A 22,555-nucleotide genomic window follows, 5' to 3' on the forward strand; every position below is an offset into this window, starting at 1 on the left:
ACTGGCCATGCATGCTGTCTGTATGTCTGACCTAGTTCAGCATCTATCTATCTGAATCCCTCAAATGGTTAGAAAGCTTTGAACTGACAGGCATCCGTGCTGAGTTTAAAGAGCAATTTGTCTGTATCGACAGGTATAAATGAGGGCTGCAAAGTGAAAACAGATTTCAATTCCCAAAGTCTCATTTTGAAGTTGGAACTGCTACAGGTCTCAGTCAGAGTGATAGGCCTAGGCTGCTCAATCCTGCTCCAAGTTATACGCACTCAGCCATAGCAACACAACCATACCATTAGACTAAACCTTTGGCATAGAGGTAGAGGGAGAAGGAAGTGTAATAGAGATGGAAAAGGAGAAGAGGAAGAGAATAAATAAAGAAAGAAGTGTAACCATAGTGAGGGAGAGGTAGCCTGGATGGAGAAATGGAGAGGGAGAAGCAACTTAAACTGACTGAGCTAGGTTCATAGTAAATCTGTAGGTCTAAACCAGCACAAAGCTCTTGGTGGTTGTTGTGAGAAGGTGAAAGTCTGGCACGCTCGCTCTTGACAATGTCTCACGTTTCATCTGCAAGTGTTCTGGCTGCAAACGGGCTGAGCAGGAAGGAAGCTGACTAAGGGGAAGTGAGACTACGGGTGGTTAGGTGGATCACATCACCTCAGTGGGCTAGCGTTGTTTTGACGTGTTGTTGACTTGTTGTTTTTGATTAGTGTAGCAGACAGCATTGAGGTTTTTCTGTGCTGCATTGTAACTACTTATTTGTTGCTTTTATGTTAACTGCTACACACACACACACACACACACACACACACACACACACAGTGAAATTGCGCTCTTGTATTGTAGCATGCACTCTGTTCAGTTCCTTTTGTGGGGAAGAAAATAAGTGGTAATCTCTCCTTTGTCCTCATGTTCCCTCCCCACTCTCTCTTTCTTTCTACCTGAATCTCTGTTCCCTCTCTCTCCTTTCTCTCATCCCACCCTCTTATAGCCTTGCAGTGTTACTGCCAGCGATGTCTCAACTCCACGTGCATCACGGATGGCCTGTGCTTCGTGTCCGTCAAGAAGTCTGGCAGCAGCATCACCGCCGAGAGCAGCATGTGTGTCCCAGAGAACGAGCTGATTCCGCGTGACCGCCCCTTCATCTGCGCACCCTCCACCAAGGACGACACTGGCATCTACCCCATGTGCTGCGCCACCGACTGGTGCAACAAGAACCCCGACCTCAGCGTCTTCCCAGGTCCGTCCCTTGTGTGTCTGTCTGCGTGTGTCTCATAAATGCACACAGTAAACTAAGAACCCAAGCCTTTGCATTTATAAGGGCTAGACTGTAGGCCTCAGGGTTATTTATACATGGACTGTTCTACTGTACTGTGGAGTACTATCTAGGGTCCTCAAATTCAAATCTGGACCGCAAAGTAGAGCTGGGCGATATGGCAAAAAAAATCCACATCGAGATAAGTTTCCCAAATTGACGTGAAAACTAGAACGTTAAGTTTCTAACGTTAATATGCACCATAAAAAAAAAAAAAATCCTTTTAAAATTCTATTACTACTAGTTTGATGGTTGTTGCCATCAACTGTCCCGTTAACGATCACCCATATTAGCAAACTTATTTCATTTCAAACTTCACATTTCTCTAGTATTTAAGCTACTTATCGTAATGAACGATATCAGAAAAATGCCTGTGATAAGTGGCCGGTGTCGATCATTTTCGGTTTATTGTCCCAGCTCTACCTCGACGCTAGTTCCGCTGCTTCTTTTCGTTCTTCCCCTCCAATCTGGCTAAAGATGGTTTCATATGGGTCTAGTGTGTTTCCCCTTACTGCGGCAATGAAAATGCTGATTATTTATTTAAATTCCTTACTACAGTCCTCCAGCCCAATCACAGGTAGGTCTTTGGATATAGGCAAATCAGCTATTTTCTTTAGTTGCCTTTTTCTATTATACAGTAAAAAGTGTGAAGTTAAATTCATTGTGTTTTATTGAGTAGAGGTGTGAATACAGGGCCGAATAGTAAATGTTGGTATTTTTCGCATGTTTCTGTGCAAAAATATTTGGTCACCTTTTTGGGCTCTCACCAGGTCAAATCAATTTTTATTTGTCACACGCACTGAATACAACAGGTGTAGTTGTAGACCTTAACATGAAATGCTTGCAAGCCCTACCAACAATGCAGTTTTAAGAAAATATACTTCAATATTAAAACTTATAATTACAGTTAAATATTTGCTAAATCCGCTAAAGTTAAAAAAAAAAAAAAATACAAATAACAAGAAGCTATATCCAAGGGGTACCTGTACCGAGTCCCAAAGAAAATATATATATATATTTTTTAAATGCACCTTTATTTAACCAGGTAAGCTAGTTGAGAATAAGTTCTCATTTACAACTGCGACCTGGCCAAGATAAAGCAAAGAAGTGTGACACAAACAACAACACAGAGTTACACATGGAATAAACAACCGTACAGTCAATAACACAATAGAAAAGAGTCTATATACAGTGTGTGCAAATGGCGTGAGGAGGTAGGCAATAAATAGGCCATAGTAGCGAAGTAATTACAATTTAGCAAATTAACACTGGAGTGATAAATGTTGTGATTTTGGATGGTGAGATGGCTAGCAACAATGACTAAAAGCTGCCATGTGGGGAATCGTAGGTGGCTCGTTTCAGCTAACTTTATCTTGTTCTTGATAACATGTCTGGTTTTAACTGTTACATCTATGCTAATATGGTAAAAATTCAGTAGCTAGCTAACCATCAACTGTAACAATGTATTTGAAAGACAAGTGCACATTTTGTTTTCAGTAAACATTGGAGACTAAATTTGGTTTACATGTTGTCAGCAATCTAAGCCAACTCTGTCTGTTTTGCCCCATAGTTCCGCACGTGTTGGTTTTGATGCTAAACAACCAACCTGACTATGGGATAATGGATGGGATAATGGAGAGTGATTGTAATTATTTCTTCATCTTGCTAGATAGCGTGGCAAAGCATTTTGTGTTGTGTGCATTGTGCCCCATTTAGTTTCATATGAAATGTGTATAACTGCCTGGCTCAGTTAGCTAGCTAGCTAAGTAATGAGCAGTTGCACATTTATTAAACTGAACCTAACAAAACAATTCTTCTTTAAGCACAAAACTCTTTAGCTAGATTTAAAATAATTATATAAAGACTTGTATTATGCATCTTTATTGTTTTAGTTAGAACCATTCTAATGAAAAGGGGGTGGATTATGTTGGGGGGAGTGCCCTCTTTTAACCCCTTCGTTTTACTCCCCCACGTGGAGGTTTGTGCTCTCTGATTGGCTCAAAGTCAAGTTCTTGGCCACTGACAAGCATTGCGAAGTAGAAACGGCAGGGTTGTTGGTACCCGTTCAGTACACAGCAGGGACGTCTCTTGCTCTAGCAAGAGAAAGCACAGGAGGCTGTTCCAAGTACCTATCGACAGTCGTCAGATTTCTCGGTCTGTCTGTACCATTGAATGAATCACCCAATCTCTCAACGTCATCGAACACACACACACACACACACACACACACACACACACACACACACACACACACACACACACACACACACACACACACACACACACACACACAAAATCTTCAGTCCTAATTATGTTGTTACCTTGCCAATACTAAATAGCCTTACCCATCAGTTATAAAACACATCATTACGACTGCCCTCTGTGCACAGAAATCATAGAATTAGGACAGAAATAACTGTCTGAGATTGCCATGTAGGTAGAGGAGAGGATTTTAACAACCCAAAACCCTGTTTTTAAAGGATTGACCTAGGTTAACCTATACCCGTCTTGCTACACTAAGCATTTTGTTCTGGCATAGCTTTCTGTATAGAAATTAAAACATTTATATGCAACAGATGGTTGCCCACGCAGTGTAGTGGCCCTGTTTTTGGCAAAAGGTCGATTCTTCTCCAAACTTCAACAATTCTCTGTCGCCGTACAAAGTAAGCCCACCTCTGCCCTTTTAAGTGTTGGCTGAAAGCCTTGGACCAGAGAACGCGCAGCTCCAGGACTTTAATGAACAACTTCAGCGCACCCCACACTTGACCCTTTTCGTTTGATTATTTTCCTAGCTACCCCTGTGACGTTTACAAAATTAACCGCTCATAGTGTGTCATTGCAGGAGCACTGTCTGCCCCTTTTTAAATATTTTTTTATATGTTGCAGGTTTTCTAACTATTAGAGAGGAGATTGAGTGGCCAACACAATAGGAGCCTTTCAGATACAGTCTTGTGGTCAAAACAACATATTTTACTGTGGCCTTCAGGCCAGAACAGCTTCTCTTCCATCACTATTGATACAGCTAGAGCCTTGAGCCCCAGTGATTCATCCTATAGGCATGTGACTATACTGTACGTACTGTATCGACGTATGAAAGCGTATTAACCAGTGACTTGAAGACATTGGTGACACGGGCATATGACGAGCCATGCTATTCCTTCTGTCATCGCTTTCATATATTTGATGCTTTTCGAGGAAAAGGACCAAAGAGCCAAGACTGTAATGGTCAGACGTTTTTGAAAAGGTTGTTGGGGAACACTGGTGTGTGGGTATTCTGTTTTTAATGTACTTATAGGGTTATCCATACATGTATAATCCAGCACTTAGGTAAAGTAATGGGTGTACATCCAACATTAGGCTCACTTCATGTCAACTAAAAGGCCCATTTGCCCACTCTATCCTGGACCCCTTTTCACACACAGCTGGTTTGAAATTCTCTTAGGTCCAATTCAGACATTTTTAACAATTAAGTACCATACTGTTATTTTTTTTGCAATTAAAATGGTGAAGAATAAACAAATTAGTGATGCACCGATATGACATTTTTGGCCGATACCGATATCCGCTGTGTACTACTCCCTTCACAGAACAGCTCAAACTGGCTCTAACCAGAATAGCAAGAGGGGGAGGCCCCAGTGCACAACTGAGCAAGAGGACAAGTACGTTAGTGTCTAGTTTGAGAAACAGACACCTCACAAGAACTCAATTGGCAGCTTCATTAAATAGTACTCGCAAAACACCAGTCTCAACGTCAACAGCGAAGAGGCGACTCCGGGATTTTGGCCTTCTAGGTAGAGTTCCTCTGGCCAGTGTCTGTGTTAATTTTCCCATTTTAAGCTTTTATTTTTATTGGCCAGTCTGAGATATGGCTTTTTCTTTGCAACTCTGCCTAGAAGGCCAGCATCCTGGAGTTGCCTCTTCACTGTTGAGACTGGTGTTTTTGCGGGTACTATTTAATGAAGCTGCCAGTTGAGGAATTGTGAGGCATCTGTATTTCAGGCTAGACACTCTAATACTTGTCCTCATGCTCAGTTGTGCACCAGGGCCTCCCACTCCTCTTTCTATTCTGGTTAGAGCCAGTTTGCACTGTTCTGTGAAGGGAGTAGTACACAGCGTTGTACCAGTTCTTCAGTTTCTTGGAAATTTCACGCATGGAATAGCCTTAATTTCTCAGAACAAGAATAGACTGATGTGTTTCAGAAGAAAGTACTTTGTTTCTAGCCATTTTGAGCCTGTAATCGAACCCACAAATGCTGATGCTCCAGATACTCAACTAGTCTAAAGAAGGCCAGTTTTATTGCTTCTTTAATCAGGACAACAGTTTTCAGCTGTGCTAACATAATTGCAAAAGGGTTTTCTAATGATCAATTAGCCTTTTAAAATTATCTTGGATTAGCTAAGACAATGTGCCATTGGAACACAGGAGTGATGCTTGCTGATAATGGGCCTCTGTACGCTTAGGTAGATATTCCATTAAAAATAAGTTGTTTCCAGCTACAATAGTCATTTACAACATTAACAATGTCTACACTGTATTTCTGATCAATTATATGTTATTTTAATGGACAAAAAATGTGCTTTTCTTTCAAAAACAAGGACATTTCTAAGCAACCCCAAAGTTTTGTGTGTGTGTGTATATATATACCCGAAAACGTGATTTCTCTGTGTATATACATACATACATGCATGCATGCATACATACATACATACATGCATACATACATACATGCATGCATACATACATACATACATGCATACATACATGCATACATACATACATACATACATACATACATACAGTGGGGAGAACAAGTATTTGATACACTGGCGATTTTGCAGGTTTTCCTACTTACAAAGCATGTAGAGGTCTGTAATTTGTCATAGGTACACTTCAACTGTGAGAGACGGAATCTAAAACAAAAATCCAGAAAATCACATTGTATGATTTTTAAGTAATTAATTTGCATTTTATTGCATGACATAAGTATTTGATCACCTACCAACCAGTAAGAATTCCGGCTCTCAGTTTTTCTTTAAGAAGCCCTCCTGTTCGCCACTCATTACCTGTATTAACTGCACCTGTTTGAACTCGTTACCTGTATAAAAGACACCTGTCCACACACTCAATCAAACAGACTCCAACCTCTCCACAATGGCCAAGACCAGAGAGCTGTGTAAGGACATCAGGGATAAAATTGTAGACCTGCACAAGGCTGGGATGGGCTACAGGACAATAGGCAAGCAGCTTGGTGAGAAGGCAACAAATGTTGGCGCAATTATTAGAAAATTGAAGAAATTCAAGATGACGGTCAATCACCCTCGGTCTGGGGATCCATGCAAGATCTCACCTCGTGGGGCATCAATGATCATGAGGAAGGTGAGGGATCAGCCCAGAACTACACGGCAGGACCTGGGCAATGACCTGAAGAGAGCTGGGACCACAGTCTCAAAGAAAACCATTAGTAACACACTACGCCGTCATGGATTAAAATCCTGCAGCGCACGCAAGGTCCCCCTGCTCAAGCCAGCGCATGTCCAGGCCCGTCTGAAGTTTGCCAATGACCATCTGGATGATCCAGAGGAGGAATGGGAGAAGGTCATGTGGTCTGATGAGACAAAAATAGAGCTTTTTGGTCTAAACTCCACTCGCTGTGTTTGGAGGAAGAAGGATGAGTACAACCCCAAGAACACCATCCCAACCGTGAAGCATGGAGGTGGAAACATCATTCTTTGGGGGTGCTTTTCTGCAAAGGGGACAGGCCAACTGCACCGTATTGAGGGGAGGATGGATGGGGCCATGTATCGCGAGATCTTGGCCAACAACCTCCTTCCCTCAGTAAGAGCATTGAAGATCAGTCGTGGCTGGGTCTTCCAGCATGACAACGACCCGAAACACACAGCCAGGGCAACTAAGGAGTGGCTCCGTAAGAAGCATCTCAAGGTCCTGGAGTGGCCTAGCCAGTCTCCAGACCTGAACCCAATAGAAAATCTTTGGAGGGAGCTGAAAGTCCGTATTGCCCAGCGACAGCCCCGAAACGTGAAGTATCTGGAGAAGGTCTGTATGGAGGAGTGGGCCAAAATCCATGCTGCAGTGTGTGCAAACCTGGTCAAGAACTACAGGAAACATATGATCTCTGTAATTGCAAACAAAGGTTTCTGTACCAAATATTAAGTTCTGCTTTTCTGATGTATCAAATAATTATGCCATGCAATAAAATGCAAGTTAATTACTTAAAAATCATACAATGTGATTTTCTAGATTTTTGTTTTAGATTCCGTCTCTCACAGTTGAAGTGTACCTATGATAAAAATGACAGACCTCTACATGCTTTGTAAGTAGGAAAACCTGCAAAATCGCCAGTGTATCAAATACTTGTTCTCCCCACTGTACATACATACATACATACATACATACATACATACATACATACATACATACATACATACATACATACATACACACACATATATACATATATATAACACACACACACGGAGAGAGAGAAATCACGTTTTTGGCTGTACTGGACCTTTTTAAATAGTTATTCATTTAGATGGAACAATTGTAAAGAATGTCGATAGTTACCAAAGTGAATTAACAAACTCCTATTGATTGTGAACAAAATTCTCATTATTAAAAGAACTGTGTGAATTTGTGCCCGTGGACATCTTTTTCTCTTCGTCCAACCAGAGATGAGCCTAAAACCAAACCCAACACAGTCAAAAGAAAAGCAGCTGTATCTAGCTCCTCTTTTAACCCCTTCTTTTCCCTCCTCCCTGTAGTGCCGACGGTGAAGCCGGTTCCCCTGGGGCCTGTGGCGCTGGCAGCGGTCATCGCGGGGCCTGTGTGCGTGCTGTGCTTCGTGCTGATGCTGGTCTTCTACATCTGCCACAGCCGTGCGGGCGTCCACCACCGCGTACCCAACGAGGAGGACCCCTCCATGAACCACCCCTTCCTCAACGTGGGCTCCACCCTCCAAGACCTCATCTACGACATGACCACCTCTGGCTCCGGCTCTGGTGGGTTAGGTAGCCATGGGGTGAAGGGGTGGGGATGTGTGTGTGTGTGTGTGACTGTGTTGGAGGGGTCTCTGCTCATGCAGGACCGCTCATGTTTTGTTATTATTTAATCAAAAAAAATAATCTGTATTTGTTTGTTTTAGTATTAATAGATCCTTTTGGTGTGTGCCTTATCTGCTCCGATGTGGCTACTCGTGTTGCGTTGCTTCTTTGTTTGGCTGTGCGTGTGCAATTGAATGAGCGTGCGACTGTTCAGTGCGCGAGCTTACCAGCATGCGTGTTGGTGTGCGTGTGTGCCTGTGTGAATAACTGAGTGTGTGTGTAGCTACAGAACAGTGCTTAGAGACACACTCCGCTGTGAGGCGATGGGGGAGATCGAGCCAGGGAGAAGTGACTCCCGCCCTCAGTGAGTGTGTAGTGAAGGCAGTCGTTATCTTATCGGTCCATCTCTAGCTCAGATGAGCTCAGCCTTAACTGTGGCGTAATGGAAGCGGTGCGGCCCGTGGCTCTATTGACAGCCGCTCTCAACCCCAGACGCCAGCCGGGAGACGTGGTGAGAGAACTGGCACGCGGAAACCTTGTCTTCTTGTTCCGACCAGCAATTAACAGCTCACTATCAGGACTGGCAGAGAAATCCACACCTCTAGGATACCTGGATTTGATTCAGAATCAACTTCTTGGGACTTTTTGCTCGAAAATGTGAATAGATTTTTGGTTATGATTTGTAGGATTTTCCATTCTAGGACAAAGTTGATTTGTACTTTCTGCAAGATATCAAAACTGGAGGACCAGCTAAGTCCACAGTCTAACTGAATTTGACAAACCTGTCAGTGTCTCCTTTTTTCCGGCTTTTAGAGTGGATTTTTCATTTTCAGAATGGGATCTTAAATTACCCAGCTTAATGTTTTGCTCTTTGTCGAAGCAGGTGAATAAATCCACAGTCTGCCTGAATTAAGTACACACAGACAAAAAGGATGAGGAGCACGGCACAGACGAACGACTTTCAAAAGTACGATTTTGGGGCCTACTATAGTCATGGAAAAACCAAGGCATTCAGTCCACTCATGCAGCATGTAGACTAAAATATTATTTTCCAGGACGTCACGGCACACATCTAGTGAACATCAGACCCTGCTAGGATCATAGTGACCCCATCTGTCTCCTCCCTGCTCTCCTCTCCTCATACAGCTAGCTAGCCCACCACAACCTACGCTCCGTTTGGCTTCTAATGGCCCTGACCTCCGCAGCCTCTACAGCCTGGCTATTTCTGCTGCTGCTAGTACCTGCGGCTTTCAACTTCTCAACCCCTCCCTGCAGGCCCCACAGTAAATAGCTGACTGTCCAGCTGGTGAAATTAAAGAGAGCGATAGATATATTTACCCAGGAGCACAACTCTGGCCTGTTTGTGACGGTTTCAGTTTCAATATGTTTAAGGTTTAAAAAAATAAAATGCATTTGCTGAATATTGTCTGAAAAGCCGCAGCACAGACAATTAGCCAATCACTTTTTACACTGAAGTTAGTTCCAGGTCATTTTCATGACGTCGTCTTTTGGATTGCTTTCTTCTTAAGCAGCGGTTGTTACTATGTACATTGCTAGTGAGTGACCAGTCCCGTTTTGTAGCGCATTTCTAAACCATCTTCTTCCTCCCAGGTCTGCCACTGCTGGTTCAGAGGACCATAGCCCGGACCATCATCCTCCAGGAGAGCATCGGGAAGGGCCGCTTCGGTGAGGTGTGGCGGGGGAAGTGGCGAGACGAGGAGGTGGCGGTCAAGATCTTCTCGTCCCGTGAGGAGCGCTCGTGGTTCCGCGAGGCTGAGATCTACCAGACAGTCATGCTGCGTCACGAGAACATCCTGGGCTTCATCGCTGCCGACAACAAAGGTACGACCAATCACAGCTCACCTCTAAAGAGTAGAACCACTTTTGTAGGGGTGCGTTTTTATAGATTTTTCTTGCTGGACCTTAAGATTCGTAATGCCCCTCTATTAGTGTTTAGGATAAGGTAGAGGCTGGTGTGGGCTTGTAACGGTTTGATACTCATGAGAAGGGTCACTCCAGCATATTTGGAGGAAGTCTAGTGATCTCAGTGCAGAAACCCTGCTAGAGAGCCAGGGGTAGGTGTGTGTGTGTGTGTTTCTAGAGTCGGGGCGGTGGTTGTGCTCAGTCCAGCTGCTCTGAGCTCTCTGGCCATCTGGATGTAACATTACATTGCTCTGAGGAGAACCAACTCACTGTGTTCATTAACCTCTGTCTCTCTCCCTCTCTCTCTGTCTTTCTCTGTCTTTCTCTGTCTCTGTCTTTCTCTCTCTGTCTCTCTGTCTTTCTCTCTCTGTCTCTCTGTCTTTCTCTCTCTGTCTCTCTGTCTTTCTCTCTCTGTCTCTCTGTCTTTCTCTCTCTGTCTCTCTGTCTTTCTCTCTCTGTCTCTCTGTCTTTTTCTCTCTGTCTTTGTCTGTCTTTCTGTCTCTGTCTGTCTCTCTCTCTGTCTTTCTCTGTCTCTCTCGCTCTGTCTCTCGCGCTCTCTCGCTCTGTCTTTCTGTCTCTCTCGCTCTGTCTTTCTGTCTCTCGCTCTGTCTTTCTCACCCTCGGTCGCTCGGTCTTTCTCGGTCTGTCTGTTTCTTTGTTTTTCTCTCCATCACTCATCTTACTCTACTTTATCTCTCTGTACCTGTATCCCTCTCCCCTCCCTCTTTCTGTTCCCCCCTTCTCTTTCCAGATAATGGGACATGGACCCAGCTGTGGCTGGTATCAGACTACCATGAGCATGGCTCTTTGTTTGACTACCTGAACCGCTACACCGTCACCGTGGAGGGCATGATCAAACTTTCCCTGTCCACTGCCAGCGGCCTGGCCCACCTCCACATGGAGATCGTTGGCACGCAAGGTGAGTGACAGCTATGTTGACCAATCACAGTCAATCAGTGACTGGTGACAGCAACACCCACCAATCAGCGACTGAGGACTTTACTGTTTGTCAAGAGATGGGAGTCGGAACATTTGCCTTTTGGCTTCACGTAGAATAGTAATGTGTTACAAACTGTGTGTAACATAGGCACCAAATGACATGCATACAATACTTCATACGTATATCTGTACTCTAATCATAATGTTCACACATTAGGTTTGTATCATGGACATAGAAAGGGAAACTTGGAAGTTTGACTATGATGACAAGCAGGTCTGCTCCCCACCGTAGGGAAACCCCACTCTATATCTGTAAATAGATGTTAAATCATCCCTGTCGGGCCTCTGTAGTTGATCTCCTGATTGCACGCTACCTACCTAGTAATTATTCCCTATTCTTCCCCTGTGTCTACCTCTCTGGGTCCCACACAGACTATGATATATTGCACTATACACTACCGGTCAAAAGTTTTAGAACACCTACTCATTCAAGGGATTTTCTTTAATTTTACTATTTTCTACATTGTAGAATAATAGTGAAAAGATCAAAACTATGAAATAACACATGGAATCATGTAGTAACCAAAAAAGTGATAACTTCTTATGGCTGGGTGGCAGTATTGAGTAGCTTGGATGAAAAGGTGCCCAGAGTAAACTGCCTGCTACTCAGGCTCAGAGGCTAAGATATGCATATTATTAGTAGATTTGGATAGAAAACACTGAAGTTTCTAAAACTGTTTGAATGATGTCTGTGAGTATAACAGAACTCATATGGCAGGCAAAAACCTGAGAAAGAAATCCAACCAGGAAGTGGGAAATCTGAGGTTTGTAGGTTTGCCTATCCAATATACAGTGGGATATTGGTCATTTTGGGCATACTAATAAGGCTTCCACTAGATGTCAACAGTCTTTAGAACCTTGTTTGATGCTTCTACTGTGAAGAATGAGGGAAGGAGAGCTCTGAGTCAGGTGTCTGACACGAGCTTAACATGCGCGCTCACGTGAGAGCGACCTGCTTTCCATTGCATTTCTGAAGACAAAGGAATTCTCCGGTTGAAACATTATTGAAGATTTATTGAAGATTTATGTTAAAAACATCCTAAAGATTGATTCTATACATCGTTTGACATGTTTCTACGAACTGTAATGGAATTGTTTGACTTTTCGTCTGACCTGCGCGTCATGAATGTGGATTACTAGACTGAACGCGCAAACAAAATGAAGGTATTTGGACAAATGATGGACTATATCGAACAAAACAAACATTTATTGTCGAACTGGGATTCCTGGGAGAGCATTCTGATGAAGATCTTCAAAGGTAAGTGAATATTTGTAATGCTATTTCTGACTTCTGTTGACTCCAAAACATGGCGGATATCTTTATGGCTTATTTGGGCTCTGAGCGCTGTACTCAGATTATAGCATGGTGTGCTTTTTCCGTAAAGGTTTTTTGAAATCTGACACAGCGGTTGCATTAAGGAGAAGTTTATCTAAAGTTCCATGTAAAACACCTATCTTTTATCAATGTTTATTATGAGTATTTCTGTAAATTGATGTGGCTCTCTGCAAAATCACCAGATGTTTTGGAGGCAAAACATTACTGAACATAACGTGCCAATGTAAACTAAGATTTTTGGATATAAATATGAACTTTATCGAACAATACATATATGTATTGTGTAACATGAAGTCCTATGAGTGTCATCTGATGAAGATCATCAACGGTTAGTGATTAATTTTATCTCTTTCTGCTTTTTGTGACTCCTCTCTTTGGCTGGAAAATGGTTGGGTTTTTCTGTGACTGGCTGCAGACCTAACATAATCGTTTGGTGTGCTTTCGTCATAAAGTCTTTTTGAAATCGGACACTGTGGTGGGATTAACAACAAGTTTATCTATAAAATGGTGTAAAATACTTGTATGACTGAGGAATTTTAATTATGAGATTTCGGTTGTTTTGAATTTGGCGCCCTGCACTTTCACTGGCTGTTGTCATATCGATCCCGTTATTAACGGGGACTCAGCCGTAAGAAGTTAAACAAATCAAAATATTTTATATTTGAGATTCTTCAAATAGCCACCCTTTACCTTGATGACAGCTTTGCACACTCTTGGCATTCTCTCAACCAGCTTCACCTGGAATGCTTTTCAAGGAGTTCCCACATATGCTGAGCACTTGTTTGGCTGTTTTTCCTTCACTCCGCGGTCCGGCTCATCCCAAACCATCTCAAATGGGTTGAGGTCGGGTGATTGTGGAGGCCAGGTCATCTGATGTAGCACTCCATCACTCTCCTTCTTGGTCAAATAGCCCTTACACAGCCTGGAGATGTGTTGGGTCATTGTTCTGTTGAAAAACAAATGATAGTCCCAATAAGCCCAAACCAGATGGGATGGCATATCGCTGCAGAATGTTGTGGTAGCCATGCTGGTTAAGTATGCCTTGAATTCTAAATAAATTACTGACAGTATCACCAGCAAAGCACCCCCACACCATAACACCTGCTCCTCAATGCTTTACGGTTGGAAATACACATGCGGAGATCATCCGTTCACCCACACGGCGTCTCACAAAAACACGGCGGTTGGAACAAAAAATCTCCTAATTTGGACTCCAGACAAAAGGACACACTTCCACCGGTCTAATGTCTATTGCTCGTGTTTCTTGGCCCAAGCAAGTCTCTTCTTATTATTGGTGTCCTTTAGTAGTGGTTTCTTTGCAGCAATTCGACCATGAAGGCCTGATTCACGCGGTCTCTGAACAGTTGATGTTGAGATGTGTCTGTTACTTGAACCCTGTGAAGCATTTATTTGGGCTGCAATTTCTGAGGTTGGTAACTCTGAATTTATCCTCTGCAGCGGTCCTCATGAGAGCCAGTTTCATCATAGTGCTTGTTCTTGCCATAATATGGACTTGGTCTTTTACCAAATAGGGCTATCTTTTATATACCACCCCTACCGTGTCACAATACAACTGATTTGTCTCAAACGCATTAAAAGGGAAAGAAATTCCACAAATGTACTTTTAAGAAGGCACACCTGTTAATTTAAATGCATTCCCGGTGACTACCTCATGAAGCTGGTTGAGAGAGCTTTGCACACTTTGCATTGTCACGGCAAAGGGTGGCTATTTTGTAGAATCTCACAAAAATATATTTAGATTGGTTTAACACTTTTTTGGTTACTACATGATTCCATACGTGTTATTTCATAGTTTTGATGTCTAAACTATTATTCTACAGTGTAGAAAATAGTAAAAAATAAAGAAAAACCCTTGAATGAGTAGGTGTTCTAAAACTTTTGACCGTTAGTGGGTGTATATATACAGTTGAAGTTGGAAGTTTACATACATCTTAGCCATTTAAACTCCTTTTTTTTTTTTTTTTTTTTACTGTTCCTGAAATTTAATCCTAGTAAAGATTTCCTGTCTTAGGTCAGTTAGGATCACCACTTTATTTTAAGAATGTGAAATGTCAGAATAATAGTAGTGATTTATTTAAGCTTTTATTTATTTTTATCACATTCCCAGTGGGTCAGAAGTTTACATGCACTCAATTAGTATTTGGTAGCATTGCCTTTAAATTGTTTAACTTGGGACAAACGTTTCAGGTAGCCTTCCACAAGCTTCCCACAATAAGTTTGGTGAATTTTGTCCCATTCCGCCTGACAGAGCTGGTGTAACGGAGTCAGGTTTGTAGGATCCTTGCTCACACACGCTTTTTCAGTTCTGCCCACAAATTTTCTATGGGTTTGAGGTCGGGGCTTTGTGATGGCCACTCCAATTCCTTGACTTTGTTGTCCTTAAGCCATGTTGCCACACCTTTTGGAAGTATGCTTGGGGTCATTGTCCATTTGGAAGACCCATTTGCGACCAAGCTTTAACTTCTCTGGGATAGGTGGCAGTATTTTCACGTCTGGATGAAAAACGTGTCCAAAGTAAACTGCCTGCTACTCAGGCCCAGAACCTAAGATATGCATATTATTAGTAGATTTGGATAGAAAACACTCTGAAGTTTCTAAAACGGTTTGAAATATGTCTGTGAGTATAACAGAACTTATTTGGCAGGCGAAACCCCGAGGACAAACCATTCAGAATCACGCTCTTTTCAATGGGGTTTCATTGGGAATCCAGATTTCTAAGGGACCTTCTTGCAGTTCCTATCGCTTCCACTGGATGTCAACAGTCTTTAGAAATTGGTTGAGGTTTTTCCTTTGAGAAATGAAGACGTAATACTGTTCAGAATGAGGGTAGAAGGAAGTGTACTCTGTTAGAGGCGCTTGACCTGAAAGCTAGCTACACTTTGTTTTCCTCCGGTATTGATAAGTGATAAGTGAAATGATCTGCCTTCAATTTTATCAATTATTTATGTTAAAAAATACCTAAAGTTGTATTACAAAAGTAGTTTGAAATGTTTGGACAAAGCTTACAGGTAACATTTGAGATATTTTGTAGTCACGTTGCGCAAGTTGGAACCAGTGTTTTTCTGGATCAAACGCGCCAAATAAATGGACATTTTGGATATATATCGACAGAATTAATCGAACAAAAGGACCATTTGTGATGTATATGGGACATATTGGAGTGCCAACAGAAGAAGCTCGTCAAAGGTAAGGCATGAATTATATCTTTATTTCTTCGTTTTGTCGCGCCTGGAGAGTTGAAATATGATGGTCTGTGTTTGCTTGGGTGCTGTCCTCAGATAATAGCATCGTTTGCTTTCGCCGTAAAGCATTTTTGAAATCTTACACGTTGGCTGGATTCACAACAAGTGTATCTTTAATTTGGTATACTGAATGTGTGATTTTCATGAAAGTTTAATTTTTATAGTAATTTATTTGAATTTGGCTCTGCATTTTCACTGGATGTTGGCCAGTTGGGACGCTAGCGTCCCACATATCCCAGAGAGGTTAACTTCCTGACTGGTGTCTTGAGATGTTGCTTCAATATATCCACATAATTTTCCTTCTTCATTAAGCCATCTATTTTGTGAAGTACACCAGTCCCTCCTGCAGCAAAGCACCCCACAACATGATGCTGTCACCCCCGTTCTTCACAGTTGGGATGGTCTTCTTCGGCTTGCAAGCCTCCCCCTTTTTCCTCCAATCATAATGAGGGTCATTATGGCCAAACAGTTCTATTTTTGTTTCATCAGACCAGAGGACATTTTCTCAAAGTACGATCTTTGTCCCCATGTGCAGTTGCAAACTGTAGTCTGGCTTTTTTATGGCAGTTTTGGAGCAGTGGCATCTTCCTTGCTGAGCGGCCTTTCAGGTTGTGTCAATATAGGACTCGTTTTACTGTGGCTATAGATACTTTTGTACCTGTTTCCTCCAGCATCTTCACAAGGTTCTTTGCTGCGGTTCTGGGATTGATTTGCACTTTTCGCACCAAAGTATGTTCATCTCTAGGAGACAGAACGCGTCTCCTTCCTGAGCGGTATGATGGCTGCGTGGTCCCATGATGTTTATACTTGGATACTAAAGTGTGTACAGATGAACGTGGTACCTTCAGGTGTTTGTAAATTGCTCCCAAGGATGAACCAGACTTGTGGAGGTGTGCAATTATTTTTCTGAGGTCTTGGCTGATTTTTTTCTGATTTTTCCCACGATGTCAAGCAAAGAGGCACCGAGTTTGAAGTTAGGCCTTGAAATACGTCCGCAGGTACACCTCCAATTGACTCAGGCTAATTGACATCATTTATCAGAAGCTTCTAAAGCCATGACATCATTTTTTGGAATTTTCCAAGCTGTTTAAAGGCACAGTCAACTTAGTGTATGTAAACTTCTGACCCACTGGAAGTGAAATGATCTGTCTGTAAACAATGGTTGGAAATTTTTTACAAATGAGATGTTATAACCGACTTGCCAAAACTATAGTTTGTTAACAAGAAATTTGTGGAGTGGTTGAAAAACAAGTTTTAATGACACCAACCTAGGTGTATGTAAACTTCTGACTTCAACTGTACCATATACAGGACCTTATTATGGGTCTATTTTCTTATCTGAAGATGCAGGATATGCAAATGCAAAGAATGTGCTTTCAGCTGTCCAGTTTTTTCAGATTAGTACGGATACAAGGAGTAAGGAGAGGAGACCACTTAAGACTATTGAGATGCACCCCCACTCTCTCCACTCCTACATGTCAAATACGATCATGTAGGCACCAGCGGGGACAGGCAGGCTTTTTATCTTTTCAGTTTTTCTCCCCTCACTGTCTGACCTTTGCATCAGTGAGCGCTCAATCTAATTTCTCTCACTTTTTTGTCCCCTCTGTCGCTCTCTCTCTTCTCTCTCGCTTTCCTTCCGTCTCTTTTTCTCTCCTCTTCCCTTCCTTCCCCCTCTCTTTCTCTCCTCTTCCCACCCTCTCATCTCTCTTCTTCCCTCTCTCTCTCTCTCTCTCTCTCTCTCTCTCTCTCTCTCTCTCTCTCTCTCTCTCTGTCCTCCTCCCACCCTCTTCTCTTCACCCACCCTCTCTCTTCACCCACCCTCTCTCTTCACCCACCCTCTCTCTTCACCCACCCTCTCTCTTTTCCCACCTTCTCTCTTTTCCCACCTTCTCTCTTTTCCCACCTTCTCTCTTTTCCCACCTTCTCTCTTTTCCCACCTTCTCTCTTTTCCCACCTTCTCTCTTTTCCCACCTTCTCTCTTTTCCCACCCTCTCTCTTTTCCCACCCTCTCTCTTTTCCCACCCTCTCTCTTTTCCCACCCTCTCTCTTTTCCCACCCTCTCTCTTTTCCCACTCTTCTTCCTTTCTCACTTCTCCTCTCTCTCTTCTCCCCTCCAATTCCAGGGAAGCCGGCCATCGCCCACAGGGACCTGAAATCTAAGAACATCCTGGTGAAGAAGAGCGGGACGTGCTGCATCGCTGACCTGGGCCTGGCCGTGCGCCATGACTCCGCCACTGACACCATCGACATCGCCCCCAACCACAGAGTAGGAACCAAAAGGTAACTGGACTCCCCATTTGGGCTCCGCTGCCCTCTTATGCCTGTTATTTGGACTGGCAATGTGATATGACTGAGCCGCCATGCAGGCTCTTTGATGTGGTTAGTGGCGACTTCAAACTACTCCCCCCTCGACGATGGAACGGGAATCAAAAGGTAACAGGAGCCCTTTGGCGGCCATTCTGGCTCCACAAGCTGTCATTGGCTGTAATGATGAGGTGGAGGTGCCTTCTAAACTGTTCATCCATTCTGGCTCCAGAGTGCTGCCAAGCCCCCAACCACAGTGTGAAACTCAAAGGTAAGTGGAGTCCCCAGGGGCGGCCTCTTTCGAGTCGTCATTCATAGTGACTGGAGCCATCACCCCGACTCCCAGCTCCAACAGCTACTGCTGGCCATAATAGGTGAAGGTGCAGTGAAATCGGTAGCAGGTAGGGAGGGAGGGCAGCTGCGAGGGAGGGAGGGGCGGATGGTAGAGAAGGAGGAAAAGAGAGGGGCACACGGCGTGAGTAATTACATGGAAACACGCTGCCCATACAAATGCGCCGTCTCTACCTCACTGCAGCAGCAACAGTGATGTTTTATGAAACCATGTCTTGTTTCAAAGTAGCCTGGCCAAAATACAACCATAGAAATGTTGAGGGAATTATTTTATACACCCATAATATGCCATTGAAACCAGCATTTTTCTCATGTTTTCTTGGTTTTTAAATCAATGTTATTTTGTTGTCCAGCAGCCAAAGGCATAATCCTAGTCTTATTAGTAACCCATGTTGATGCATCTTTAGATCTCCCCTCTTTCTTAATTTCTAAAATATATTTTCATATCTGTCACATGAAACCGCTAGCGCGTGCCGTTTCCCCTGTAATTGCATTTTGGAACGTTCATGCGTAGTCTACGGCCATGTGCGCATTATTGAGCTTATAATATGAAGAAATAAACTTGATCAACATTTTAAGCTAAACGGTCTGTTCTGTTTTTAGTAGCCTCTGCTTTAAAACCAAATATACATTATATGCAGTGGTTCGTCCCAGAACTGTGCCAGGGTCTGTTTTGAACTTTAGAGGGGAAAAAATCCCGGGACGCCCTTAATTTCGAGCCCTGGAGGGAATTATTTTATAAAGACAGGTAATTTGGTTGTAATTGTAATGTTGCAATATTTTATATGCTACCAAGGGTAACCAACCATCCTCCAGCAGAGCCTTAAAGGGGCAGTGTTGTATTTTGAAGCAGACTTGAATAGGCAAAGAAGCCAATAGGTGTAGCCTACATTTGTAACTGATTCTCTATGGTGAAAAACATAGTAATGCATTTTATTTTGTAAGGTGGTTCCTTGCACCGTACGATGATGTAAAAATGGTGTTGCAGACCTTTTTTCTCTCTTTTTTTTGACAATTGACTTGAGATTTTGGACGAGTAAAAATCTGTCCTACTTGTGAAGCCCTGCTAGAAACATGTCCCCTGTCTTTCCTTCCCTCTTTTTCCCCCGTTCCCCCCTGCACTCATGTTTCATGTAGAATTGCCCTCGGGCTGAGGACTGGGGACTGTGGGTGTGAGGGGGGGGATCAATGCTGCAGGCCCAGTACTGAGTCATTGAGAGGTAGATGGGGCGGGGGTGGGGGGGGGGTGGGGGGGGGTCGATGGCATTACCACAGTTTACTATGTTCATTGTCGTTAGGTGGTGGAGCTGCATTAATTGGTGCACTGACACATTGGTGCTGGTAGACAATGTCAAGCCCTGTGAGTTTTTCTACCTTTCTGGCGTAGCGCGGGAGACCCCCTTCTTTCTCTTTGGGGCAGGCGGGTGGTTGTGTTGTGGTTCTGGCTGGCTCTGTCTGTCTGCTCAGCTGGCCCACTGGAATCCGTGGGGCTTAGTGAGGCTCACGGCTCTGGGACTTCACCCTCTGGAACGTCTGTGGACTGTGGAGGGAGATTAGGCCCAGCGCCGCAGCGCTAACACCCTTCCTTCCTGTGGCTCCCAACTTTCCAGAGGAGAGGGTAACCCCCTTCCCAAAACATTCCCTCTCGCTCTCATCTCTAGCTGGGAATCTGGGGTTCCCTTCTTAAGGAACAAAATGTCCTTTCTCTAATGACAGTATTAGAGATATTGCCCCTAGACACTGATCTGTCAGTTTTGTGTTTGAGGGTCTAATGGTGCAGGTGAGAATTTGGAGGAGGGGAAACTGATTGTCGATCTGTGCCAGAAACTTCCAACCGGAGAGAATTGCTGGTTATCAAGAATGTTGTTCATCTACAAATGCTGAGGAGGATAATGTTTCATATCTCTCTGAGAAGCTGTGTTGGGAGAACACGCCTGGCTGCCTAGCAGAGGATAGAATCAGTTTTTGTTTGAATTCTTTTAAATAAAAAACAGAGGAATGATTGTATCTTTGATTGCACGGAGTGTGTTGGGCAAATATTGATTCGCTTCTAACTGCTGTGAGATGAGCGTTTCTGAAACGCTCTCAATTGAACGGGAGCGTTTGTAGGTGTATTGAAACCAAACCTTTTGATGGTTTTTATTGTCAGTATGAAACTCCAGCTCAAGGATTTCAATTTAAGACATTTTTGCTCTGTGTGGAAGGTTGTGAATTAGACTTGTGAATTGAATGCTGCATAAGACGTAACGTGTGTGTGTGTGCGCGGTCAGTCTACTGTAGTATCTAACCAACCTTGTCGTCTCTCTCTCTCGCTCTCTCGCTCTCTCGCTCTCTCGCTCTCTCGCTCTCTCTCTCTCTCTCTCTCTTCCCCCCCCAGGTATATGGCACCAGAGGTGCTGGACGACTCGATAAACATGAAGCATTTTGAGTCATTTAAGAGGGCAGATATCTACGCCATGGGCTTGGTGTTCTGGGAGATAGCCAGTAGATGCTCTCTAGCAGGTACGTGCGTTGGTCCCCCTGTAGATACGCCGTTATTAATTCACTGTCTGTTGCGCCCCCGATAACAACAGTTGGTGAGTAATATGATGGCGCATAGCAAGTTTATTAGTTCATTAACTAATTCTCTGGTTCTGTTGGATTATCACTGTATATACAAATCACATACATTTCCTTTTTGAAGGACATGAGCTACTTCCTCTGGGATGTTTATGATATATACTGTGCAGAGGACAAACACATTTTCCCTTCGAGGGATAATAAACGTTTGTTGTATTGCGTTGTACGTACCGTCAGCGGTTTGTGATGTATTTTAACGCGTCTGACGTGATTTGCGTCAGGCATCGTTGAAGACTACCAGCTGCCATACCATGACCTGGTGCAGTCAGACCCCTCTGTAGAGGAGATGAGGAGGGTGGTGTGTGAGCAGAAGCTACGGCCCAACATTCCAAACCGTTGGCAGAGCTGTGAGGTACGTAACACACACACACACACACACAGGACCTTCATACCATTAAAAATGCTTATATTTTTATTGCTTTGGTTTTTAAACCGTTCACATTCCAAGTTCTGAGGTACGACTCACCTTAAGTGTCTTCTCTTTACAGCCATAATAACTAGCCAATTTCATTACATTTACATTTAAGTCATATAGCAGACGCTCTTATCCAGAGCGACTTACAAGTACATACATTCATACTTTTTTGTACTGGTCCCCCGTGGGAATCGAACCCACAACCCTGGCGTTGCAAGCGCCATGCTCTACCAACTGAGCCACACGGGCAATTTCATCAACTGAAAATCCACGTGACATGGTGCGTTTAAACCAAGAACGATCACAGCCCACAAACCTGAAACTCTCCCATGCGTCCATCTATCTCAATAAGACTGGTCTCACAAGCTAGTGTTTCCCTCTCTCCTCAGTAGAACCACAGTCCCTCCCTCAGAGAGTAACCATCCACCCTGAGGGGAAGAAAGTGTGCTGCGTTTCTCCCCTCTCTCTCTCAGGTTTCCCTCCTTCACGGCATCACACTCTGTTTACAAGGCTCTTTTTTCCCTCTTTTGCTCTTTCTTTTATCCTCTCTGTTTATTGGTGTTCTGTTTATTGCCTGTAAAACTGAACAATTAGATTAGAGCCAATCCAAAGTAATACAATCTTGTAATCTAATCTGGCCACTACGACCATGCCTTTATGGCTGCCAAGCTGTTGTGACTGTGCTGCACCTGCCATGCAACACAACCCAGTGACAAGACACTGATCGATCAACCGGAGAGATAGATGTCCCTGATAGCAAAATAATAGTCTAATGGGTATAGATATTGTTGAGGTATATTCTATATTTCTGCCTTGGCCAGAACAAGTTGTTTGCTGAGTTGTCCCCATACCGAAAACCTTTTTTGTAAAAATATGATTTATAATTTAGATGAATACATACATACAACCTACGGCAACACAAATATTAAGCAATGTAGCATGCCAGTACCAATTGACCACATGTACAGTAC

The 22,555-nt window shown here is 43.3% G+C and overlaps 1 protein-coding gene across 2 annotated transcripts in view; it reads left to right on the forward strand.

Moving 5' to 3' along the window:
- tgfbr1b (transforming growth factor, beta receptor 1 b) overlaps window positions 1–22,555 on the forward strand; it is a 63,242-nt gene that overhangs the window by 35,331 nt on the left and 5,356 nt on the right. For both annotated transcript variants that reach the window (XM_038997695.1, XM_038997694.1), the window contains exons 2-8: window positions 986–1,234; window positions 8,093–8,329; window positions 9,983–10,213; window positions 11,046–11,213; window positions 18,019–18,175; window positions 20,928–21,052; window positions 21,391–21,521. In XM_038997695.1, coding sequence (XP_038853623.1) covers window positions 986–1,234; window positions 8,093–8,329; window positions 9,983–10,213; window positions 11,046–11,213; window positions 18,019–18,175; window positions 20,928–21,052; window positions 21,391–21,521 — 1,298 coding nt within the window. The remainder of the gene's footprint in view (window positions 1–985; window positions 1,235–8,092; window positions 8,330–9,982; window positions 10,214–11,045; window positions 11,214–18,018; window positions 18,176–20,927; window positions 21,053–21,390; window positions 21,522–22,555) is intronic.

This window comes from Salvelinus namaycush, chromosome 7 (genome assembly GCF_016432855.1).
Source record: "Salvelinus namaycush isolate Seneca chromosome 7, SaNama_1.0, whole genome shotgun sequence".
Classification (NCBI taxonomy): Eukaryota; Metazoa; Chordata; class Actinopteri; order Salmoniformes; family Salmonidae; genus Salvelinus; species Salvelinus namaycush.